Source organism: Protopterus annectens, chromosome 3.part0 (assembly GCF_019279795.1).
Source record: "Protopterus annectens isolate FY-2018-M chromosome 3.part0, PAN1.0, whole genome shotgun sequence".
In the NCBI taxonomy this organism is placed as follows: Eukaryota; Metazoa; Chordata; order Ceratodontiformes; family Protopteridae; genus Protopterus; species Protopterus annectens.
Window position 1 is genome coordinate 14,343,840 of NC_056731.1, and position 21,705 is coordinate 14,365,544.

The 21,705-nt window shown below is 40.2% G+C and overlaps 1 protein-coding gene across 2 annotated transcripts in view; it reads right to left on the reverse strand.

Moving 5' to 3' along the window:
- The window catches only part of LOC122796236 (amyloid beta precursor protein binding family B member 1 interacting protein), a 1,476,726-nt gene that overhangs the window by 967,460 nt on the left and 487,561 nt on the right, over window positions 1-21,705 (reverse strand). For both annotated transcript variants that reach the window (XM_044064553.1, XM_044064552.1), the window contains one exon: window positions 7,562-7,621. In XM_044064553.1, coding sequence (XP_043920488.1) covers window positions 7,562-7,621 — 60 coding nt within the window. The remainder of the gene's footprint in view (window positions 1-7,561; window positions 7,622-21,705) is intronic.

Sequence of the window (21,705 nt, forward strand, 5' to 3'; positions counted from 1 at the left end):
GCCCTCATGGCTAAAGTGGAAGAAGTATACACCTTCTTTCCCCATCTATCCAAAGCCCTTGCCTCTTTATCAGAAGGAACAGGATTTTTAACAACAGAAGCCTTAACACCTTTAGGGCCCTGAGAAACAGTTTCTGGGTCTGCCCTAGGACTCTTAAAAGATACTTATGAGCTTCAGGCACCCTATAATACCTATCCGGTTTAACTGGGGCAGGAGGCAAAGAATCAGGGTTCAGGGAAGCCTCTGCAAAAACATCCTCTACCACATCCAGAACAGGAGGTATAGCTAAAGGCCTATGCTGGGGTAGAAACAAAAATTCCCTAAGCCTTTTCCTGGAATCAGAGAAATCTTGACCTTCCCAATTAAAATGCTCCCTCATGGAATGAAGAGTCTCTGAAAAGAAAAATCCTCAGGAGGAGAAGCCGAAGGTGTAGAGTCATCTACATCAGAATCAGAATAAGGAGGATACTCCTGCAAGTCTTCAGCCGAAGACTCAGAAGCCTCCGAACACTGCTCAAAACTTTCAAGCTCAGGTTCCACCCTAGGCCTCTTATCAGGGGGGGCATAGAACCTCTAATCATAGTAATCAAATCTTCTGCCATTTTAAGCATATGTTTCTTAGGCAGAGACCCTGAAGAACTAGGGGAGACCCCCACTGAAGTTAACCCTGGCCTGCCTCTAGAAGAAGCCTTGGAAACAGAAGGGGAGGGCCTAACCACCTTAGGAAGGGAGGGGAGAACAGCTACCTGAGAAGCCCCTTCAGCCTGGCCTACCTCCTGAGAGGACACATCTTGTAACAGTAAAGTCTCCCCCTGAGAATCCAAAGGAACTGCTGGTAGAACCACCGGCTCCACCGAGCCCTCTAAAGAACCGACGTCCGGGACAGACGGTTCTTCCACCCTAGGCTTCGCTGCTTTGTCCTTGCGCTTTTTAGACGAAGCGGGCGTTGGAGCATCCGACGGCATGTTGTAATTACAACGCTTCCCAAAAACTAACCTGGCACAATCTAATCTTCTCTTAATAGTGCGTTTGTTAAATCTAGCACAAGAGCGACAGCCAACAACGTCGTGCTCAGGCCCTAAGCAAGGTATACACAAGGTATGGTAAGCTCTATGAGGTATCTGTTTCCCACAAGAAATACAGTTATTCACTTTTTCTGACATCCGGTTAAATACTGAGGCAAGAAAAAAACAAAATATTCCCCAACGGGGTACTTAGCCAACTTTGATTCGGTCTGAAACTCCGACTTCAGAAAATTTCAGAACGCCAACCTGCACTCGCAATACTGCTTCTGCATCGGACCATGCGGCAAAAAAGACTGAGGATATGACGTCGGTCATGCGCATTTGTACCCTGACGTCCTGATGTCAGACAAATGCGCCTTGACCGACGTCAGCCTTATACTTTGGTATTCGGGCCGACTGGGACAGCGGACTACCCAAGTGTTAGGACTGCAGCAATGTGAGATGAAGAACATCTGAGAAATTGATAGCTCTGTTTTATGGATATTGACAGCAAGATACAAGCAGTTAAAATGTTTTTAGTCCCTTAAATTTTATAAACAGGTCAGGCATACAGACCAAAATAGATTTTGTTGGTTCATCCCCTTTATACTTCATTTTGTGGACGACGTCTTCTTTATTTGGACAGGTCTACAAGATATGCTGAGAGATTTTGTGGAGTATTTACATAGTACCATGAGCTTCCTTAATTTCACTGTAAAATACTCAAATGAGATGATAAACTTCTTTGATGTTAACATTTATAGAACTCGCACAGGTCTAAGCATGACTGTATACATGTAGCCTTGTAAGAAAGTAAATATTCTGTACCTTTAAGACTTGTGCTGAGATCTAGAGCTTAACTTCTTTGACGTTAACATTTATAGAACTCGCACAGGTCTAAGCATGACTGTATACATGAAGCCTTGTAAGAAAGTAAATATTTTACGCAGTGGCAGCATGCATACACATTTTGATCATGGAAATGTGTTGAAAAGACAGTTCTAGATTATCAAGGCTGTGTCATAATGATAGTGACATGTTAGAATATTTTGCTCAGCAGAGAAAAGATTTTTTATTAAGAGACTATACAGAAGAAGAGACTGATGTAGCACAGAAGGAAGTGCTAAGGCTACGGTCAGAATCTGCTAGACATTATTTTTCTGCTAGAAATTATGATGTTGCATCTATGCCTAATGCAGACATTAATAAGGGTAGGCTCTCCCTTACTTATTCCAATGACATTAATGTCTGCGATATAGTGAAAAAGAATTGGCATATTCTCATTGATGATGAGAAATATAAAAGTTTGTTGGATACAACTTGTTTTGCTTTAAGAACAATCGGTCTCTGAAACAGTTATTGTGCTATAAATGTGCAAGAAGTAAAAATGTGCTGTTATGTAACAGGAAAGGGACGTACCCATGTAAATCTTGTAACGTGTAAATAAGTGAATAGTACTAATAGTTACAAGAATAATGGGACTGGGCGTATTTACCAATTTAACTTTTTTGCGGACTGTAAAAGCACAAATTTAGTGCATCTTGCTGTCTGCAAGATTTGTGAATGCTACTATCTTGGTAAAATGAAGAGGGCCCTAAATAACAGGATACGCGAGTACAATAATGATATTCCAAAGAAAGATATCAAAAATGCCCTTGCTAGACACGTTGCAGCCAGTGACCCTTCTTGTAAATTTATGTTCCTAGTATTAGAGCTGATTAAACCAAGCATCAGGAGAGGTGACATTAAAACAAATACTGTGTGCAGAGACCAAACGGATTTTAGAACTGCATGCTGACTGCGGGAAAGGCTTAAATGATTCTGTACCTTTAAGACCTGTGCTGAGATCTAGAGCTCTAGCCCACCTCAATCTGTAAGAGTATTTAAGAAATATTTTAACTGCTATGGATGAGATGTAAGGAAGTCCCTGTGATAGGTGTGAAAGCGCTCATCTTCTCTGTGTTTTTATTGTTTTTAAAATTTGTTTTAATAAATGGAATTTTAAGTGGAAATCTCTTCTGTGTAGGCTGGATATCCTTGTTTTGTGCATTTCTAAGTAATCCTAAATCCTACTAACTTGAAAAGAAAGCTTTATTTGGGGAAAAACTCTACTCCAGACAAATCCTTTTCTCTTAACTATTCCAGCACCTGTTTGGACTCTGCTAACATTATAAAAGGACATTTCATCACGTTTCACTCATTCCCCAAACTTCTAGCAGATACAATCCCCTGACTTCAACACAACTGGGGATCTTTCAAAGTTCCTCTTTTGAGATATCCCTTATAGTGATGTTTACAATCTTCTAAAAAAATGTTTTTCATGATGGCAATGTTCTATACCTACAATTCCTTAAAAGGATATCCCCTTATATTTACAAATCTTAAACATATTTACTCAATTTTTCTCCTTCCTTCTTCTATTAGTCAAAAACCATGCAGAAGGGAAAACTGCTAAAACTGTTGCTCATCCAAAAGATGGGCATTTCACTGTCCCTGACTATTATGAACCTATGGCCAATTTGTTTCTGAATTGTTTGAGAAATTAGTATACAAATTTTTTTTTTTTATTGGTGATCAACTTGGACACACCATCTGCACAAGTAGTCCTCAGTTTCATACCACTGACCATACCTATTCTAGGATGGATAAGGGAATTCTCACAGGCATTCACTTTGTTGCTCTCATGTGGGCTTTTGATCAGGGCAAACATACTATACTGCTAAACAAATTCAACAAGATTTCATTCTCCGAAGTCTCCACTGGGTAGTTATATAATTTAAACTGGACTATCCACATTCATTACAGGACCTGTATTTCATTCCTAGGATCATCTCCCTGAAGCCTCTCAATGATCTGTTTTGAGCCTCATATTATTCTCCCTTTTTTGTCAATTACCTCCCCTCTATGCATCCTTCACTAAACATTACCTCATCTGTTGCTGATTGTCCTTGTATTACAAGGGGATCCAGCTCTACTGTCATTCAATCTGATCTTCAGAACAACCTGGACAAACCTCTCATCTCTTTACCCATAATGACATCATAATCTCTAAAACATGCATAATGCTGTCTGTTAGTCATCTCAAACTTGCCGCCAACTTTCCTCTTGATTTTAGAGAACCTTGGGGTAAAATCATTACACGGGTTGGCAATGACAAGTATCATATTTTCTCATTAGCATTCTGCAGTTGCACTTCTTTTTCTGTGAGATTCTTCTTATTCTAAAATACTTTAACCTTTGTCAGGCCCTCTAATAATTCTTGTCACTTCTTAACCATAACTTTGTTTTGTATTATTCCTACTGTATTTTTAAACTCCATTTTCATTTTGTCCCACTCACTAGCTATCACTTCCGAAGAAATGTATATCTTCCCTAATGAATCTCAAATAATTTCTAATACACATTCCTTATAGTCCCCTCTTTTTAACAAGGAGGTGGGGAAGCACTGGTGTCTCATTTTAACTTCATTATCCTGCTTTTTGTCTTAGTTATTGGCATATGATCTGAAATAGTTAATGGATGTAAGTCAAAACTTTCAGTTAAAAGCACATGTTCCTGTAAAATATAATTTATGCCTAATCTAATGCAGTCATTGTATCTTGGGGAATAATATATAAATTCTCAGTGTTCCAACTACTAAATTCATGTCTTCTATACCAAATATTTTTATAAGTTTCTTTAGAAATCTTCCTTATTTTTGTTGTATTTTCTCTTCTAGGCCCCCAGACATACCCTCTATATTGCAAATCAAGTAACAGTCCCCACCTACAAGTAGTATTCCCTGCTGAAAGTTGATTATTTCTCCTCAGATTTTCTTAAGCTCCATAATGGCAGTTTTAGGTGGCATATAAATGCATGCCAGTGTAATCCTCCTCCCTTGCCAGGAGCCATTGCTACCACAAATCTGTCTTTTCTTTCCTCGTGTGTCACTACTGGAGCCCTTCTAGCAACCAGTATTATTATTGCCTTTTTCCTGGCATAAGACATTCAGCATGCAAGACTGGAGGAATCAAATGTGTCTACAATTTCAAATAAGAATTCCCACTTCATGTGGTTACAAGCTTTTTTGGCATTCAAGCTTGTTAGAAGAGGAGTTCTTATAAATTATGCATTTTCTACAAATAGTAAGGTTTCAATAAGATTGTCATGAATAGACTAGACTGCCTGGTATAAAACCATCTGGGTCTAAGTGAATTAGTGGGGATGGACATTAGTTAGTCTATTATAATAACAGCCATAGTAATTTAAAATAATGTTTTAATATCAAAATAGGTCTATTAGAAATTACCAAACAGGGACTCTTACCAGTCCTGGGGATTACTACAATTGCTTCTTCCCAGGTTGGTGGTGTATGATTGGTAGCTACAACATCATTAGTAAGCATATGAAGGTTTTCTAAAAAAAAAAAATTATTCCCACCATTTCTAAACCTCAATATGAATCACATCGTCTGCAGTTTGACCTCTGTGATTCTTCTTTATGACCTCTGCAAACTCAGTTATGTCTATGGATACTGTTAACAGATGAAACTGGGTTTGATCGATTTGTGGAATATTATGGGGCAAAAGGTAATCCATAATTACTGGTTTTCTTGGATGTACTTGGGAGGTCATCAGTATATAACGTAGAAAAAAAGAAGCAAACACTGATTATTTTTCATGGAATGGTACACATTTTTACCATTATTTCTTTATTAATTTGAATTTGTTAACTGTGGTACAGTACTGATCACAACTGATCAATTTCACTCAGTTCAGGCAAGTATCAAACTACAGTAGGTTTGTACAGCTACAAGTACAAAGAGATAAAACAGCAAAGGCAAATACAATAAAATGAATTCAAACACAAACATTGGTTGCCATTGACAGTAGAGCAGCAGGTATATACAGCTATATACAAATATTTATATATACAAATATTTATAATTGATAAGAGATATACATGGTTATGTGTTAGGGTTGGGATGGAATGTAAGAAGTAAGGGGCAGAAAGATGCAGAATATGTCAGAAAGATGATACTGACATTTGGTTGCTAGTTTAAGGTGAGCTTTAAGCTGAATTAAGAAATGAAATTAGGAAGTTGATTTAAGACAGGGAAAGATAGCCCATAGTTTGAGATCTGTACTTACCAAACTGTGGTCTGTGGAGTGAAGCTTGCTGTTGGGAGCTTGTAGATCGGGACCAGGAGCTGTTGTGGTTTCTGAGATTGTATGTGGGAGGGGGTGTTAGGTTTGGCTGCAAGATGAGAAATAGCTTGGTTGTTAAAGTGTGAATGTCACAGAGACTAGCAGAAGTTGACATTTTTTGGACTGGGAGCCACTTTGTTTTGTCAAGGGCTTTGCAAAAACGTTTTGAGGAACGGCTAATAAACGTACAGTTTCTATGCTCCTTACTTAGGTTTTTCAGCATTCTCCCACTTTCTGGCAAAGTATCATCTCAAGGTATCTTTGGCTGGCTGGGATATCAGAATTGCTAAATTTCAAGGGTAATTTGGCTTGTTCCACTATGTATGTTAGTAAAGCATCTATATCTTCTATTGGATCTACTTTAGCAGATCAAATTACCAAATAAGAGTAAATGTGCAGTTGCGTTTTGTTGTTTGCAGTTTTGGCAATGCACATTTTCAGTGTTTTAATATTATGATCTTCTCATCTTGATCATATAAATTTCAGTTATTTGGTAATTCGATCTAGTAAAGTAGATCCCTTCTATTATGCCCTTTATTTTCTGTTCACTACCTGGAGTGTGGGTTAAACGCTTCAATAACCATGTCTGCAAAACTGACAAGTTCTAGTGTTAAGAAGTGACCTCAGATTTCTTAGCCAGTTAAATGACTTGCTAAACTTCACACAACACATATAATGTTGTAGGAATAAGTCTCAGGTTTTCTGTTAGATGTACAAAACTCAGGAGTGGTTCATTATTTCAATGTTTACATAAAATTAATGGTGTTATACCAACATCAAACAGAACTGCACTTACAGGGTGGAGAAAGTCAGTAAAGAATATAACTTTCTGAAGCCAGTAAAAAGCACTTAATGCAGACAATAGACTGCTCAGTCTTCTACTGCTGGGATATACACTACTCCACTGTATCATCATGTATTAATGATGCATACACAGAACTATGGGCCCTGTAATTACAGCAGCTTAATTGTGAATGAAACTGCTTAAAACTGAAAACATCTACTGTATTTACAAAGTGGCAGGCAAATCAAAACATCTTGCACATAAAATGTGTTCCATATCTTCTTTAATCTTCTTATAAGAAATACTTAACAAAAAAAACACAAAAAAATTCTCCTGAAGTTAAAGGACTTTCAAAGCAAAGTGAACAATGTAAAAGACGAAAAAAAAACAGCTGAAAATCCATCCAAATATTTAACAAAATACCATGTTGGGTAATATCATTAAATAACAAAATTTAACAAAATGCACATAGCAGGTTTAATTATTCACATTTACTTCAGCTGTCATGCAACAGCATCCATTACACAGTATGTATACTGGTATAGTGAGTTGGTGGATTTAGGCTACTAAAACTAGCGTGCACCCACCTGTGACAGCTGATCCATCTCACCGAGAAGATCGCTGAACATGGCATCTATGTCCTCCATCTGAAAACCAAAAGTAGACAAATTAGTATCACAAGCTAGGAGTCTATGAATGAGTACAGCATGGTCCATAATACTAAAAGACTTGGGGACTTCCAAAAAGAGAACAGAAAAATGCTTTCACCTTAAAAGAAAGTGTCTTATATTCCTGGTGACACTAAGAAAGGCAGTTCTACCTCTATGGCCTGTAAGAAAGTTGTGTTAGGTGTCAATAAAAAAAAACAGCTGTTGATTTGTAGTCAGCTTTCTCTACATTTTTGACAAGATGACAAAATAACTTATCAGTTAACAGAACTGTAACAGCCCACATTGACAGAAGATCTATGTGTAGCGATTGGTTAATCTAATTTTTTATGTTATTCTACTCAGCAATAAGAAACCTTTTTAAAATAATTAGATTAGCATGTTAAATGCTACAAGAAGTAAGTTATTTGGAACACAAAACAGACTACAGTGTGGCTATCAACATTTTTTTAAACTGATACAGAAATAGTTGAAAAAAAGAATGTGCAAGTGTGTGATAATGACTGACACCCTATAAATCAAATTTTTTTCTAGACAAAGACTTCATGCTCACTCGAGTAAGTTATAAACAGCCTACTCTTGACCAAACAAGACTGAAAGCAGCAAAAGGTGAAGTTGTAGAATTAGGCAATAAACCATTTTTATCATAAAGTCTATAAATGTAAGCTATTTTATCAAGATAAGAATAATCCTTAATGTTCATACAAAAAACGATGTGTGTGTGTGTGTGTGTGTGTGTGTGTGTGTGTGTGTGTGTGTGTGTGTGTGTGTGTGTTGAAGCCAATAACACATGCAGTGTCAAGTAATGATGACCTTAATCAAGCAGATTTAAATTACAACTGATATAATTAAAACTGTACTTAAGATGCCCCAGCAGCAATTAGAAACAAAGTACTTTCTGGCATTTCCTTCAGAAGATTTTTTTTATTTTAATGTCACATGTTTGCTGTGCACTTTCCCAAGAAGTTAATCATTGCATTAAACATGATAAATTGGAAAGGATAAGCCAGTCAATACAACTTCCAGAAGTATCTTGCACAAAATTTTGAGGGCAAAGAAACACACATTTTTCTTTTCAGACATGTGCTTTATCTACTGACTGTCTAACACCCAAATCCTACAAAAATTCCTTTCTACGAAATGAACACAGCAGCAACCATCAAGTCATCCAGAGTACATAGCAAAGTCATCCACAAAAATAAGCAATCAGGAATACAGCTATGGGTTACAGAGGGATAAAGCGCTGACTATGTCCCAGATCACCAAAGATGGTTTAAAGCTGTAAGAGCTGGGTGAGATGTGGTAAAGTTAGGTGAGAAGCACAGCTTATGTCAGTTCACTTGTCTAGAAGGAAGGACAGTGCTGGCTCCATTCCCTCTGATGATCAGGCATGCCAGGGGGCACAGTAGAAGATTGTTTCTCAGAAAACAGGCTACAGAGGGGGGAATTGGGTGAGATACACTCAAGCTAGTTATGGTAACCCTTGTAGAAGTGTGTCGAGGAGCAGACCCATCTCTGTATTTATGTAAAAGCCTACATCACCTCCAGGATGTGCATTTAGGGAGCTGCATAACAAAAATGCCCTAATGGCTATAGAATGATGGCTCCATGACTGGCTTTTGCTTCATGCAGAACAAATGGGTTGGCGAAGGCTCTCACTGTGGGAGAATAAATGGGCAAACAGATCTCTGGAAGCTGATGGTGGGCCAAACAGCAGTGTGTGAAAAATAAATAAGTAAATAAAAATAAGCAAAACATGAAGAAACCATAGCCAAGTACTGAACACTGTGGGCCATTCAGTACATAAATATAATGTAAATAGAATATGATGGGAGTCAGGTAATTAAACACACTGCGTTAACAAGAATGGCACAACTTTAGAGCTAACCACCAAGTGTTTAGGTATCATGGCACAAGCAGGATCTCACAATGATCAGCTGCATAAAAGGTGTGGGTTAAATACTAACTCTTAACCCCAATACTTACTACTAACTGCTAGAATAATGACAAGTGTATTTCATGACTATGTCCCTGCTAAAACCCAGAATGATACTCAGAAAATACCACCTTCCTGAAGCATGAAAACAGCTGCCTGTACACCAAATTGTAAATGCTCCTGCATAAATAAGACAGAGAGGTCAAAAGAAAGTAGTTCTTAAATTTCAGCTAGATGTTCTTCCATAAAGGAATGTCTACAGTTCACGGACAGATAACGTAACTGACACTTCCCAATAAGTATGAGTTATAATTTTGATTAATTCACTGATTCACTGTGTTGGGCCTCTTTTGCCTCTTTTCTAGCCTAACAAATAACATTGGCTTTATTTGATTGGATCCCTCTCTAGCTAGCCTCCTTCTTCCACAAAATTGTTCCCAACACTCCAACCCTTTTCCTTTGTGATTTTATAAGGATGTGCCTCTCACCTCCACCCCTTATGGTACTCTGATTTCTAAAGCCCCTCCCTCCCGTTTCATTGTTTTTGTCTACTATATTAAGCTATTTAAGTGCTCTTCCATAGATTGTATGTGATCTGCATCACATATGCTTGTATTAAGCTATTTAAGTACTTTCCATAGACACATCCTAGAAAGCAAATATTTCCTATAGAAATTTCCATAAAACTGTACCCTGTAAAACAGTAAATACAGAGCAAATACCTAGCATACTGGCAAACTTAGAACAGCTACTTAGGCATTGAATGGCAACACCAATAGATTCAGTAGAATTTAATATTGCGTAAACATTATAGTTAGCAGAATTCAGTACTCTAATAGCCTTCTAAAACCTATACACCACCCCCTTGTAGCTCACCAATCAAATGACTGGACAGCGTGGATATGCAATTTCCTAACTTTTCTGTAGCAGTTGTCTCATGTTTACTGACAACCACTTAATCCTTAAAGAAATAGACACAGAATGTGAGAGGTGTACTTGCACAATGACACTGGTGGCTAAACTGTCGCATAATAACACACATGAGGTGTTGAAACCACACACACAACTTCAACTCACAAAACACACAGCATGCATATAGACTAGTGTAGTGCACCTGCAGGTGTAGCTGAAGTAGATATGGGTTCCTTCCTACCAGAGTCTGGTGACACCCCTTCTTTAGGCCCAACACCCCAAGGTGGCAAGTGATAACATATTTGATTCTAGGTGACACTTTAGTTTTAAAGGGCAATAGCACAACAACAAACAAATTCTTTCAACAGTGCAACAGTTAGCAGTAAGGCAGAGTGAGATATGCATGTAATGAAACCATACATTTACGCCCTTCCCCAGAACTCAACAGAAAAGATCTTGACATTCAAACATGCACACAAAAAGCAATATCAATGAGCAGTAAAGCTCTTATAATGCAGCAATACAAACATGGAAAAAAATGCAATGTCATTGAGGGAAAAAAAAGGGTTATAATAGAACAGTACAGATATGAAAAAGATGCAATGTCATTTAGCAATAAAGAGTCTTTAAGGCAACAGTACTAGCACAAGCAAAATGCAATGTCACTGAACAATAAAGATTTATAATGCAACAATACAAATATGAGAAAATGCAATGTCATTTAGCAATAACATGTCTTTAAGGCAATAGTACTAACACCCTCTATCCCCTAGATCAATCTAAACATACCAACTATGAGACACTCTATTGTACCCTGTTCACTGGCCAGTGACTACTTACAATCCTACTGCCGGCATGATGGGGCGCAAGGTTGGAGCTCATATGGATCCCAGCTATTTGTATCCAGAAAGCATTTAGGGGGGAATCCACAATCTTATAAAAGTATAAAAAAATTACTGCCAAAAGCCTCTCACCACTCTGTCGAGAATATCCCAGTGACTAGGCACTGCAGTTCTTCCGATGAGAAAAATGGAAAATCACCCACCAGAACTCTGGTAGTCATCTATGGTATCTCTGCACTAGGCCCAAGGGAACTCCTTTTCTTGCTGAATCATATGCAGGCATGGAACTACTGGTTTCAGAACTTCTCTCTTGAATCCACAAAATACCATCACCCAGGATTTCAGCAAGAGACAGACACAAACTGCTACCTCACTTCTCTGTCCCAAAACACTAAAAGAAAAAACAATCCAGTCATGCTGCAAGGCCCTTTTCCCTTCATCTAGTCTTTCAGTGTTCCCTCCTTCAGCTAGTGTTCATCTCCCCTTTTTCACTTTTGAAATTGTCTTTTATATTCCTGAAAACGAGCTCCACCTTGTGGTATAATGGAAAACTGCAGTCTATTTCTTCTACAATGAAATACAGTGGGAGCTACACTCTCCCCCGATTGAAAATCTTGGGTCCCCCCCAAGTCAAAGGTAGATTAGGAGCAAAATATTTACAAGCACTAATGCACCACCCGCTGAATAATATGTTTGCATAACTCCCACCAAGGGTGATCAACATTATGCTTAACTTGGACTGAGGTGTCACCAATGGAGCAGGAGGCATAGGGGTCGTGGTCACAAACTCTCCGATGAGCTGTACTATGTTCCCAAACTGTCATATGTAAGTCTCTGAGGGGGCCAAATCAGTCTGCAGTTTTGGTTCGGGAGAGACAACTAAGGAATTTTGCTCATAAGGTTCGTCACTCACAGCACATTCAATGTCCACTTCTTCAGTAGGCATTTTGTCTATTTCTAAGATCTTCTGTTGTATAACTTCACTTTCTTTTTCCATAATGGTATGACTGTCCTCAGCACTATTTTCTGAAGTTTGCATAGCAGGGCCTCCATCAGTATCAGGTTCTGCAAGAGGTACAGACACACCACTTAGTCTATTGTTAGGTCTTGGCTGTTCAAAATGACATGGAATGAATTCAGGTGCATTTACACTGAGATTACAGTCCATGGTATCTCAAACATCCTCATTAAAAAAGTCCACTGAAACCCCAGTCATCGTCACTGTCCTCCTCACTTTCAGCAGAAGGAAACATGGGCTCTTTAACATTGGAGAGGATATTTCCTCTCCACCTTAGTCTTCTGGATCACCTTGAGTTAGGCTTCCGCTGAGTCATTCTGGGTTCTGGATTCATGAGTCTCACTGATTTTGCCAAAGGCATTAAGTTGTTGCGGTGCCAGGTTTTGATAGGTCCTTCCTTCCCCTCAGGGCAAACTTGGTAGACAGGGATATTATGTAGCTGAGAACAAATTAGATAAATTTCAGACCCCAGCAGTCAGCTAGTGTATGCTTTCCTTGTAGACCCAAATTCCTCAAAAGGACTCTGTCCCCTGGATGCAAATCATGCATCTTCACTTTCTTGTCATAGTGAGCCTTGTTTCGCTGATGTCTTTGTCCTGTTGATTTTTCAGCTAGCTCATAGGCCTGTCTGAGGTTCTTCTTGAGTCTCTCCACATAACTGCTATGAGATCACACTGGTGTATCATCAGCTGCGACTCCAAAGGTGATGTCAACAGGAAGATTAGCTCCTCTTCCAAACAATAGGAAGTAGGCGAGAACCCTGTAGCATAATTTTTAGTACTGTTGTAAGCATGTACTACTGTGGCTACATGTCTACTCCATTGACTCTTCTCAGCGGATAGTGTCCCCAACATATCTAGTAAAGTGATGTTGAAATGCTGCGGCTGCGGATCCCTTTGAGGATAAGGAGTGGTGGGACTTTTTTGAACTCCCAAAAGAGTGAGTAGTTCACGGACACGCTTGCTCTCAAAATCAAGTCCTTGGTCAGATTGTATCCTCTTTGGAAGGCCATAGTGTGCAAAGAACTTCTCAACTAGTAGTTTCACACCTGTAATAGCTTTCTGATCCCAAGTGGGAAATGCTTGAGCATATTGGGTATAGTGGTCTATTACCATCAGCACATTACTAATCCCGGCTTCATCCAGTTCAATACATAGAAAATCTATACAGACCAGTTCCATGGGTCCACTGCTCTACATATGACCCAATGAGGCAGCTCTGGCAGGCAGAGTCTTTCTCTGAATGAAACTGAGACATGTACGACAATAGACCTCAACATCTTGCTTCATGCACGGCCAGTAGAACCCGACTCCTACCAGACCCATAGTTCTGTCATAATCAAATGACCATGTTCATCATGCAATGACCAGAGCACTACTTCTCTATACTTCTGAGTAAGCAACAATTGCCACTTTTCACTGCCGAGTTGCAGTAGGAGATCTCCTATACACTAGTCCATTCTGTATCTGGAGTCTGTCCCATTCTTTGGCCAAAAGTCTGGCCAGAGGATGAATGTCTGTGTGAAGCATATCAATTTGTTTCTTCTCTAAAGCAGCTACCACCAGCTGACCTGAGGGGTCTTCTCTTTTATCTCTCCTAAGGTCACTGTTACTCAAAGCTGGCAGCGATGAAGCCTGTAAAGTGACCAGATCACAATAAGTTTGGGATATGCTTGCTGCAGACAGACCCAACTTTTGAGCCCAACATTCAGTGTGTTAATAGCAGGTTGCAATCTGACACATAGCTCTCACCCCTGGCACTGGAATTTTCACCCATTCATTGTTGGGGTGTAAATCTTCATGAGGTCTTCTGGATAGACTATCAGCATCTCCATTTTCGTGTCCTGGGCGATATTTCAAACTGAAATTATAGTTGAATAGAGCTGCCATCTATCTGTGGCCAGTAGCATCTAGCTTTGCAGTGGTCTGGATGTATGTCAGAGGACTGTTGTCAGTCTGCACTTCAAATTCAGCCCCATAGAGATAGTCATGCAGCTTGCCCACTACCGCCTACTTTAAGGCAAGAAATTCCAACTTGTGCATAGGATAGTTTATTTCGGTGGGGGATAAATTCCGACTGATAAAAGTCACAGGTCTCAGCTTATCATACTCCTGGTAAAGGACTCCCCCTAAGCCATCCCTGGTAAAAGACTCCCACTAAGCCATCCCTGCTAGCATCCACATGTAAAGAGTATGGCTTTGTTGGGTCAGCATATGCCAGCACAGGGGCATGTGTGAGGCAATATCTAAGCTATTCAAAAGACTCTTTGCACTCAGGTGTCCAGTGACTCTAGATGAGTTCTTTAGAGCCTGTCGGTCCCTTGGGCTTCTTCACAAGGATATCTTCATCTGCTTTCTCATAATTTTGGAGCAAATGGTTGAGGGATCTTGCTATCTTTGAAAATCCTTCCACAAATCTTCTATAGCAACTGCAGAACCCCGGGAAAGATCATAGCTCTGTGATAGTTTTGGGTCTGGGCCAAGATGTCACAGATTCAACTTTGCTGGGATCTGTGGATATCCCATTTGCAGACACTACATGTCCCACATGTGCTTGCATTTGCCCAATGACAACTTCAGGCCTTCCTTCTCAACCCTGTCCAATACTTTCATCAGTCTTTTTTGTGCTCCTCTAGGGTCCCTCCAAAAACAATGAGGTCATCCAGGTAGACTAAGACTTCCAGGAGATGCATGTCTCCAACTGTTCTTGCCATAATTCTCTGGAAAGTTGCCAGTGCATTTGATAAACCTTGAGGTAGGTGATCAAACTCAAAAAATTCCAATGGGGTGATGAAGGCAGTCTTCTCTTTATCTTCTGGGTACATAGGGATTTGATAGTATCCACTCCTTAAGTCTAGCACACTGAACCACTTACTGCCCACCAGGCAATTTAGAGCATGTTCAATCTGAGGCGTTGTGTACTGGTCTGGAATGGTTTGCTGATTCAGAGTACAATAGTCAACACACATGCAAATTGACCCATTCTTTTTCCTAACAACAATGGGAGAGGCATATGGACCTCTTGACTCTCGAATTATCTATGTGACTTTAAGTTCTTCCAAATGTTTTCTTAAGTCCTCCAGCTCTCCTGGAGCTACTCTTCTGGAATGTTTCCTGAAAGGCCTGTCCTCTTTCACTCTTATTTGGTGTTCTGCATTCTTTGCACAGCCCACATTCAGTTCACTGGTAGAAAAACAATTTTTTTCTTCATTAGTAGCTCTTTAGCTTTGGTTACCCTCTGAGGGGGCAAAGAGGCCACCTCCTATATCAATATCTTCCAGCTTTAACTCATTGGCCCTGCTCTAATTCCTTGTCAACACAGAAGCAGGTAAGAGAGCTGCAGCATAAACATTTCCCAAATGCACATGTGAATGCAGAACAATGGGAGTACTTCCTTTATTCTTCAACACCACAGGCAAAGTGTCATAAGGATACTTTAACTTGTCCGCAGGCCAAACTTCTGGAACTAGTTCCAGCCCCAGTGGCAAGTCTCTTTCTGGATCCGTTTCCATCATCAGATGAGAGGAAACTGTTTGTCCACACATCCTCACTTTGGTTCTCAAACAGGTAACCTGACCAGGATGAATTATATGCTCTTTCACAGACAGGGTCCAAACATGACCTATTTCATCCTTCTTACTATCCTTCTCCCTTTGAAGGGCACAAAAAGCTGGTTTCAGGAGAGGATGTAATCTTGAGTGTTTCTGGGTCAACTGAGGTGTCAGCATTCTTCTGACAAAGTCAGTATCTGTCCCTACTAAAATAGATGTGGAATCCTTTCCTTTTGGCCTGGGGCACACAACAACAAGAGTTTCAAAGACTTCTGCTGACCCAACAACTGAAGTGGAAAATTCCAACTTGAGTGAGACATACCGATCATAAGGGAACTTCGTGTCACTTAACCCCCAGATCTCCAAATCTTCTAACTTTTCAAGTGGCAGATGCTTTAAGTATTTTTGGTAGAAGTCTCTGTACAGAATGGTGATTTGTGCACCAGTATCCAACAGTACTTTACTATACACCCCTTCTATTTTTACTGACATGACAGGGGTTGGTCCCAATAGGCCATCGGGTAGTTTCTGTTTCCGGTGTTGTTCAGCTGCATGGCAGTCAGCATGAGGTTGAGGTACCACCGGGTGACCTCGCCATTTCCACAGATAAGACTCTTCCTTAGTAATGCTTTGTGGTCTCAGATGCTGAGATGGCTTTTCAATTTGGTTGTTCACGTGAGATGAGCTAGAAGTGTGCATAGTAGGTAGTCTCTCTCCCCTATTACAAGGGTTAGTGTGGAAAGGAGATCCAGGATGCTGTCTCTTGATGTTATATTTTATGGAGCTCTTTGTAACTGGGCATTCAGCTGGCCCCTTCACAGAGTTGAAGTTTCCCTGCATTGCACTAGCCAATAATAGTTCGTTCACTCTAAGTTCTCTGCATTAGGACACTGTCACCTTATATGCCCTGCATCCCCATAATGAAAACAAAATCCAGTAGGAACTCTGAACATTGGCTGATTCGTTTCCTCCCTGAGTCCTTTCGTGGAGGTTCTAGCTGATGTATTCCTCCCTTCAGCTAAAGTTACCACAGCTTTTTGCAATTCTGCAACTGTCTTGGTGACCTGAGCTAAGGCGTCAGTTAGGGAAGACACCTGTACCTGCAACTGTGACACCTCTACATCGCGGACACCCTGGGCCACGACTCCTGTTTGAGTAATAAGCCCAGCTATAGGCTCCTGCTTGTGTTCACTCACTGCTTTAATTGATGTTGAACCTTGGGATTTTGCTTCCAACAGGGCTTCCTCTTCCCTCACTTCTTTAACCAACTGAGAATAAGTTAGAGTCTCCTCCCTATTTCTCATCCTCAGTTTCCACATAATAGGGTCCATAGCTTGAGCTCCTTGTAAAATTTGTCCGATCTGTACTTGGTCAGCTACTTTAGGATCCAACCCCATCTTTAGGATGATCTGGTGGATCACTTTATCTAATCGCTTAATGTAATCAGATAGTTTCTCACCAACCTCTTGGTATGTATATTCAAACTGATACAGTAGGTCCGCAGCCCTCTTGGTCCTTCCAAAAACATCCTGCAGTACTCCTAAATAGTCCTTGGCCGTGCAATCTTGCTTACCCATCCTTCCTTATGTTGCATATGGTATCCGCTGCTAATCCCTTTAGAATTTCAGCTATCCGCTGTTTCTTCTGAGATTCTGGGATATCCCACTCCTTTAGGGCTTGTGAAGCCTGATCCATCCAAGATTCAAAATCTTCCTCTCTCTGAGGTGTGGGTTGTTTGCCAGAAAAGAAACCCAATTTGCGGTAGCCAAACCCAGTAAATGGCTGTGTAGGCTCTAAGCATTTTTATACAAGACTTCCCAAAGCATTCAAAACTTCAGGCCATATAATATTTATGGGCAGTGAAGCTGCAGCTTCTGGTGTAAGGTTCTGACCTACTTGGATAACTTCCACAGGTATTTCCTCGATTGCTGGGTTAGTGCACTTCTCAGGGATTACCACACGGACTGCACTCTCACCTGAAATTTGTACACTCAAAGGTATGTGCTCATATACTAAAGGACTTTTCCATTCTAATAAGTCCAATGTGCTCTGTTCAGTAGTGTCCATAGTGCTGTCTAATAAAAATCCATGCCCTACAACTGGTAAGGATCCTGTGACTTGATGTACTTGCATATCAGTCCATGTGACTCCTGGCAACACTAGAACTAAGCAGTGCTCTGACTGAGCATTGTGCTGTTTGCACCACTTACCAGCTACTTCTGGGTTCATCTTGCTGCTGGAGTTGCTTTCCACACGTACAGGGGAATTGGGTGGAGTTCAAGGCAGTACAGGCAATCCCGGACAAGCCCCCAAATGTAGCGCACCTGCAGGTGTAGCTGAAGTAGATATGGGTTCCTTCCTACCTGACTCTGGTGACACCCCTTCTTTAGGCCCAACACCCCAAGGTGGTAAGTGATAACAGATTTTATTCTAGGTGACACTTTAATTTTAAAGGGCAATAGCACAACAACAAACAAATTATTTCAACAGTGCACCAGTTAGCAGTAAGGCAGAGTGAGAGATGCATGTAATGAAACCATACATTTACGCCTTTCCCCAGAACTCAACAGAAAAGATCTTGAAATTCAAACATGCACACGAAGACAATATCAATGAGCAGTAAAGCTTTTATAATGCAGCAATACAAACATGGAAAAAAATGCAATGTCATTGAGGGGAAAAAGGGTTATAATACAACAGTACAGATATGAAAAAGATGCAATGTCATTTAGCAATAGACAGTCTTTAAAAGCAACAGTACTAACACAAGCAAAATGCAATGTCACTGAACAATAAAGATTTATAATGCAACAATACAAATATGAGAAAATGCAATGTCATTTAGCAATAAAGTGTCTTTAAGGCAATAGTACTACCATCCTCTATCCCCTAGATCAATCTAAACAGACCAACTATGAGACACTCTATTGTACCCTGTTCACTGGCCAGTGACTACTTACAGTCCTACTGCCAGCATGATGGGGCGCAAGGTTGGAGCTCATATGGATCACAGCTATTTGTAAACCAGAAAGCGTTTAGGGGGGAATCCACAGTCTTATAAAAGTATAAAAAAATGATGGTCAAAAGCCTCTCACCACTCTGTCTAGAATATCCCAGTGACCAGGCACTGCAGTTCCTCCGACGAGAAAAATGGAAAATCACCCGCCAGAACCCTGGTAGTCATCTATGGCATCTCTACACTAGGCCCAAGGGAACTCGTTTTCTTGCTGAATCATATGCAGGCATGGAACTACTGGTTTCAGAACTTCTCTCTTGAATCCACAAATTACCATCGTCCAGGATTTCAGCAGGAGACTGACACAAACTGCCAGCTCACTTCTCTGTCCCAAAACACTAGAGGAAAAAAATCCAGTTGTGCTGCAAGGCCCTTTTCCATTCAGCTAGTCTTTCTGTCTTCCCGCCTTCAGCTAGTGTTTCAGTCTCCCCTCTTTCACTTTCGAAATTGTCTTTTACATTCCTGAAAACGAGCTCCACCTTGTGGTATAAGGGAAAACTGCAGTCTATTTCTTCTACAATGAAATACAGTGGGAGCTACACTAATGTATGCTAAGGCACTTAAAAGCAATTTTCCTAAACAACAAATATCACCCAGATCGTCCATTGTCAAAGCTATACCTCAGCAAGCCCATAAAGCACACCTAACACCACACACACATACACACACACACACACACCGTGACACTTAATGGAGCCCCAAATACTCAGCCCCTAATGCAAGCAAACACACTTCCCAGGACTCTTATTATAGCAGACTCCATTATAAGACATACTGATGCCCCTCTAACCAGGCTGAACAAAGAGATGATAATGGTTAGTTGCTTATCTGGAGGTAGAATCTGTCAAATCATACACACACTCACGTCATTACACTACAGGTACCAGTACGATTCCATCACAGTCCATGTAGGTGTAAATGACCTGAGATGTACCTCTCTGGACTAAATGACGAGAGATATTATGGAGCTTTAAGACTATGTCTCAGGCTGATATGAGCCTATCATTAAGCAGCATATTACCATCATTGAGGATGATACCACAATATGACCAAAAGATGACTGATTTTAATAATAGTCTGTCTTTCTTGTGTGATTTTAACGGAAGCCAATATTTGTCAGCTTGGGAGGACATGGTTAACAGATCACATTGTTTTGCCAAGGATAGTCTACATCTGTCCCCTCTATGCTTTTGAATACTGGCTAAAATTTACCCATCCCCATAGTGCCTTTTTAGGCAATGCCAAACTGGCAAACCTACTGACATCGTAAAATCAATTGAAAAAAATCTTAAGGTGTTACTGCTCAATGCCAGGTGCCTAAACAAAAAGGTATACTCCCTCCAAACCATCCTCACACTCAAGAATACAGACATCTGTGCAGTTACCAAGACATATTTTAAGGTGGCAGTGAGTACCTGGATGTGCACGGTTTCGGTGCCTTCCACACTTTTAGACCACTAGTTGCACCAAGGGCTAAAGTTGGAGATGCCTTGATATACACTATGACGAAAGGAGGTACTTCCAGCCCCTACCAAAGATCTGAGCAAAAGCCCATGTGTGTGTATTTTTACAAGCAGGTGCCAAGTACTGTCAGCTTCCAGCAATGGGGTTTTACATGGGAACTAGAAGTTAGATGACAAGAAATGATGTCTTTCTGCAAGCTATCCCAGCAGTAACATTTTAGGTATTATTTTGAGAAGTCTCCTAGAGAGACTAAGCATTCTGTATTCTGTCTTGGGCCTGACAAGAACAAGGACTACATCATCTGCCTTGCTCTATTAACGTAAGTTTTATTATTATTATTAATTTGTTTTACTTGACATTTGTTAAACGGTTTGATCCAACTGAGCAAGAAGCCCATTTTCATTGGAGACCTGAAGAGAAAAGCTCCAGTGTATATACATTAAGTACATTCACAGTAAGACAGAGATATATTCATTAGTTACACATAGCAATTAGTGTGCAATAGTACAACATGGAAATACACAGGAACAAACAAGGAACTGTGCACTGAAAAAGAAAACAATATCAAAAAGAAAAACATTTTACAGTTGAAGGAAATTGACAAATTGCAGCAACAGTTTAGATAACTCAGTACTGACAAAAATAGGATGACAATACATAAAATTTAAATGCATACATACACAGAATAAGTTGTTGTGGATACTGATATGTGATATTGCCAGAGTAGAGATGCTGCTATATGAAGGAAGTTTGAAGACAGAAAGAGTAGCTGAAGTTAAGTACAGAGGGAGAAGATGTGAGATGGAAAAACGAGGTAATGTTGGAAAGGATGGGCGTATTTGGGTAGGATCCTGGCACGGACAAATCTTTGAGTTTAGAGGAAGAGTTTTAGTTGCTTTTTGAATTGAGAAGTATTTCAGATGTTTCTAATGGAGTAAGGTAAGTTGTTCCAAACTGAAGGCACACTGGAGTTACAGAGAAGTTTACCTATACTTCTGTTGGGTTTATGTATGTCAAGGAGCTGTTAGTCAGAGCTTCTGAGTAATCTGGTGGGGGTATAGAAGGAGACTAGTGTAGAGAGGGGGGGCAAGCAGCAGGCTTGTAAAGGATGGAGTGGGTGATTTGAAGTTGTGCTATATGAAATTGGTGGGGGAAGTATGGCCATTGCAGTTGTTTTAGTGCAATGCAAAGGTGTGATCTGCAAGGTTAGTTTGTTGCAAACCTGGTGATTTTATTGTAGGTTTGTTCTAGTTGTGAAATTAATGTGGATTGTAGGTTTGTTAGGATGGGAACAGCATAGAGGAGGCCAGGTAGAAGGAATGCTC